The sequence below is a fragment of the Onychomys torridus genome, chromosome 8, assembly GCF_903995425.1.
Source record: "Onychomys torridus chromosome 8, mOncTor1.1, whole genome shotgun sequence".
Taxonomy (NCBI): domain Eukaryota; kingdom Metazoa; phylum Chordata; class Mammalia; order Rodentia; family Cricetidae; genus Onychomys; species Onychomys torridus.
In genome coordinates this window covers 48,618,171-48,622,690 of record NC_050450.1, presented here as the reverse complement: position 1 = coordinate 48,622,690, position 4,520 = coordinate 48,618,171, and the positions used below count along the sequence as shown (strand labels likewise).

The window sequence follows — 4,520 nt, the reverse complement described above, 5'->3', positions numbered from 1 at the left end:
CTGTGTAGTCCTGGCTGTCCTGGAACTAACTGTAGACTAAGCTGGCCTTAAACTCAGAGATCCACTTAGCTCTGCCTCCTGAGTGCTGGGATTAAAGGTATGTGCCACCATTGACCAGTGAGGTACTTTTTCTTAATTAAATCATTTGTGGTGGAGGATCCACTTCTAATCCTGATCATTGAGGTGGGAATATCTACCTTTAGTCTGGGCCACACCTCTTGGTATCCTGTATAAAGGACATGGAAGAAGGAAGCTCTCTCTCTGCCTGTTTGACCTCACCCTGCTGGCAAGTCCAGTCCTTCCCTGGCATTAGAACCTCCTTCAGGATTCCAGCAAATGCTGAATGGATTCTTAGACCTTCCATTGGTAGACAGCCTGTAATCATTCTAATACCCTCTCTCACTCCCTCATACATCTAGATGTTTGTATGAGGGAGAGCGAGCTCAGCAAGATTCCTGTCAACGTAGAGCTTTAAGTAAAAACTGCCAAGTCAGAACTCACAAGCCTCTAAAAGACACTAATGCTTGAGCAACAGATTCAGGAGAAATGGCCAAGCAGCATATATTAAAAAAGGTTAAGCTTATCCCTCTCTCCCACTCCCAGAGGAAGCTTATACATTTCTTTCCTATAAGAAAGTATATTGGGTATGGAGATAGTTGCCCTGCCCTTGAGTAGCCAGGTGTAGCTAAGGGGAGGGAGAAGCCATAGGTGTGCTGGCTAAAAGCCTGTTGACCTGGGGAGCGGAATTGAGAAGCTGGTATAATAGAGGAGCATGGCCCTGCTCCCCTTAGCCCTCTGAGCTCACTAGTTTGGAGAGATGTGTTTTGGGCCCAGGCTGAGGAGACATGAAGGCTTACAGAACATCTGGATGACAGAGAGCTAAGTAACACAGTGCCTCCCATCACACCACTGTATAACCTTGCTCCTTTGAGGAAATTACATAAACAGTGGGACCCTTTCATGTTCTTTTGAACCTGCTAAATTTTTTTTAGTGTCCTTAGCTGCTGAATCCCTAGTCCAGTTGGCACTTGTTTGGAACAGATGCTGGTGTGCCTTCAGGGAACCTGCCCACTCTATAAAAAGGACCCATCACATAATGTTAATTTCTGAGAGGCTTTCAGATTTAGAAATGTATCTGAAGGACATGCAAATGTACTCAGAGAAGCAAGGATGAGAAATCAGCCCACACAGGGGCCAGGGGCCAGGGGCCAAGCAACAGCTGTGAACATCTTGGAGAATTTTGTAGTTAGTTAAGACAGAGGTGCCAAGGTGATTGAGAAATTCCCATAACAGCCTGTGTCTAAAACAGGAGTGTCACCAGGCATGGCACATGCCTTTAATCCCAGCACTTGGGAGACAGAGACAGGTGGATCTCTGAGGTCTGGTCTACAGAATGAGTTCCGGGACAGCCAGGGAGGGCTACTACATAGTGAGACCCTGTCTTAAAAAATCAACCAATCAATCAATCAACCAATCAATCAATCAAGCAATCATGTCAACTGAGAAGGCGCCTGCATGAGTAGGAAAAGACACACCCAGAACACATAATATGGTTGTTGAATTTAAATTCCAGGGCTGGGGTGGGCTGCCTCCCCGAGTTGGGGGGTGGGGGTGGGTTCCTTAGGTACACACACACTACACACAGTTCCCACTGCTGTTGGTTGCAGACCAGAACTAGAAGCTCCCTCCCTACTGCCTGTGCAGGGAGGTTGGAGAACACTGTGCAGGCCACCAGGGGAGAATTCTTAACCATTGATCCTGCTCAGCTGTGGACCTCATGTGTCACACTATCAGCATGCTGTGCAAGAATCAGCTACTGTGCAATAGTCACATGACATATGGTTCAAAAAACTGTGTTCCATTTAAGACCCGGTTCACAGTGGGGACCCATGTCAGACCCAAAATCTGTGGCAAAGGAGGTCGTAGGTTTTAGTGAGAAGCTATGGCTATCTTGTTAAATGATCTACTGTCCCTTTGAGACAGCATCTCTACCCCAGGCTTGTCTTAAACTCACTACATGGCTGAAGGTGACCTGGGATTACAGGTGTGTGCTCCAGTCTGATTTTCAAATTGGTTTCTAATTTCTGCTTATCTAGAGGTTTTTGCTGTGATTGGCCTTCGTCAACAATGCTTTTCGTATTAGAGAATGGTGGTGGTTGCAGAGACACAACTGGTCAAACTGCTGGGAACGAGTGGGTATTGAGGTGTAGCAGCCAGCGCTCAGCCCTGAATGGAAGAAAGAATCATACCTCTCTAGCAGTCACACTCACCAAGGTAGAAGAAGCAATGGAAAGAATGCCAGAACCGGGCCACAGGCAATTGTCGAGGGTGTGAAAATCAGTGCTTTAGGTGTGGCATGGCTGTTGCTATCTGGAAACCAGAGTAGCTGGATTACCTGCATGAGGCCCTCACAAGATTGGCCCAATAATACTCCCTCATAGGAGGAGGAGGGAGTCTGTAAGACTCCCCAGGGATATGCAAGTAGCCACCAATTGCTAGAGGGAGGGGAAGACTGCCTGCCAATTGCCCATGTGCCTGTAAATAATCCTAATTAAGCCCATTGGTCATTATGCTAGACTTGGGTGGAATTGTTTCTTTGGTCTGTTGTTGCCCTACCTGAGGCAAGTAGAAATAAACTCCCCAGAAGTCACTCCTTTTCCATAAAAGCCCCATGTGTCAAAGACCAGCCCCGGGTTTCCCCGATTGGGTGGCAGAGCCTCACGGGAGCTCTTTAGGTCATTGAAGATGTGCTGTCAGTGGGGTTCTTGAGACTGCGTCCTTCCTCTTCCTTTCTCTCACTTTTTCAACTGTGTGCTTGCCATGATGATGCCTACTGATCATGGACTAGACTCTGCAACTAAAATTCAAAATAAACCTTTTCTCTCCATCAGTTGATTGCGTATGGTGTTTGTTACAGTGACGGGAAGCTAACAATGCATGTTCCCACTCCTCTTCCAATGGGAGTTCTGAGAGTACTCTCCACACGGCCCCCTCCACAGTCTTAGCAGCAGGCTCTGCGTCCTGTTGCTGTGCTTAGTAGAAGGGCATTGGACCTGGATAACCAGTCTGAGTCCCTAACCTAACTGAGTCCCAGAGTAGAGAAAGATGCTGCCTGCAGCCTACCCTGGCCATGCCACGTGAAGAGCATTAGCACTAGCATGGGGTTAGTGTTCTGCCATTACCACACCTCCAACTGACTGCCAGCCACCCAGAGATGTTTGCCTATGTGGCTCAGGATCTGCTCGTACATGATCATTGGCCATGATCTCCTAAGAGAATATTAACACCAGACCTTTATTTTTCTTTATATTGAGGAGTAGTACCAAGGGTGTTGGGGTAGGTGTGAACTAAGGAATTCCCATAACTCTCAGGGGCTGGGTCCATCCCCTAAAGGGGATCTCTGGCTGACACCTAGTCTATAATGTCACCACATTCCAGGTTGTCCAGTTCACTCTGCATGTGGTCGATATATTGATTGATCTCCTTCACTCGCTTACGGTTCCTCATGATCTCATCTTTGTGAATCTGGGGAATGGAAGGAAAGCTCAGTGTATATGACGGCTAACATCATAAATGAATAAACTGAGGCTGGAGAGAGGGAAGGAAGATGTTTACTTCAGAGCCCCACCCACAACATGCACCACTGGTCTCTCTCTCTGAGTCAGGAGTTACAGATACAATGAAGTATATGGGTTCAAGAGTGTGACTAAGCGGGTTGGGGATTTAGCTCAGTGGTAGAGCAAGCACAAGGCCCTGGGTTCGGTCCTCAGCTCCAAAAAAATAAAAAAAAAAAAAAAAATGTGACTAAGCTACACTATCTTCATGGCAGAATTCTACAATCCTTAGTTCTTTTCTGTACTTCATTTCTCATGGAAAATAGCACACTGATTGGTAGCTAGAGAACTTGAGCCAGGCTGCTGAGTTGCTTGGCATTCGTTACTCACCTTGTCTAACAGTTGTGCACACCAAGAGTTGATTCCAGTTACCAGCTCATCTTCTCGGTTGTCAATCTTCAGGAGGTGAATGTCATGTGATGCCCCAACAGCATTAACAGTTGTGTCTTTGTCAACAAAAAGCTGGAAAGTGAGAAGGTCCAAATGAGATCGTGTGCCCTGAGCACAAAGTGAGGGAGCTGAATAGAAGATAGGCCCCTGGGAGTCCCCAGGCTATGTGGCACACCTAGTGGAGAGCCTGTACCATATCAGTCACTTTGTGCCAACTCATCCCTGGGCAACAGCTTGCTCCCCAGCCTGAGCCATGGCAGATGTCATGTACAGTCCTCATCAAAAGCATGTTTTCTCCAGGGAGATCGCAGGTGGCTAGCCAAGGCAGCCTCACTAGGCATATCGGTTTTCACAAAGCCTCTTTCTAGGTAGTCCTAAACCTCTGCTAGTCAGGTCTGGCTGGGTTTCCAGGCTGTTCCAACCCTGGGCTCTGTAAGCTGATAAGTGCTCACCTCCCGTTTGTCTCCACTATTCTCATGTCAACATAATCAAGCTTTGCATTCCATTGGGGTCTGC

The 4,520-nt window shown here is 47.3% G+C and overlaps 1 protein-coding gene across 2 annotated transcripts in view; it reads right to left on the bottom strand.

Moving 5' to 3' along the window:
* Positions 1-3,293: 3,293 nt before the first annotated feature.
* Positions 3,294-4,520, bottom strand: part of Drc3 (dynein regulatory complex subunit 3) — a 38,598-nt gene continuing 37,371 nt past the window's right edge. For both annotated transcript variants that reach the window (XM_036194704.1, XM_036194703.1), the window contains exons 13-14: positions 3,945-4,076; positions 3,294-3,525 (exon numbers count right to left, since the gene is read on the bottom strand). In XM_036194704.1, the coding sequence (XP_036050597.1) occupies positions 3,412-3,525; positions 3,945-4,076 (246 nt within the window). In that variant the 3' untranslated portion in view covers positions 3,294-3,411. The remainder of the gene's footprint in view (positions 3,526-3,944; positions 4,077-4,520) is intronic.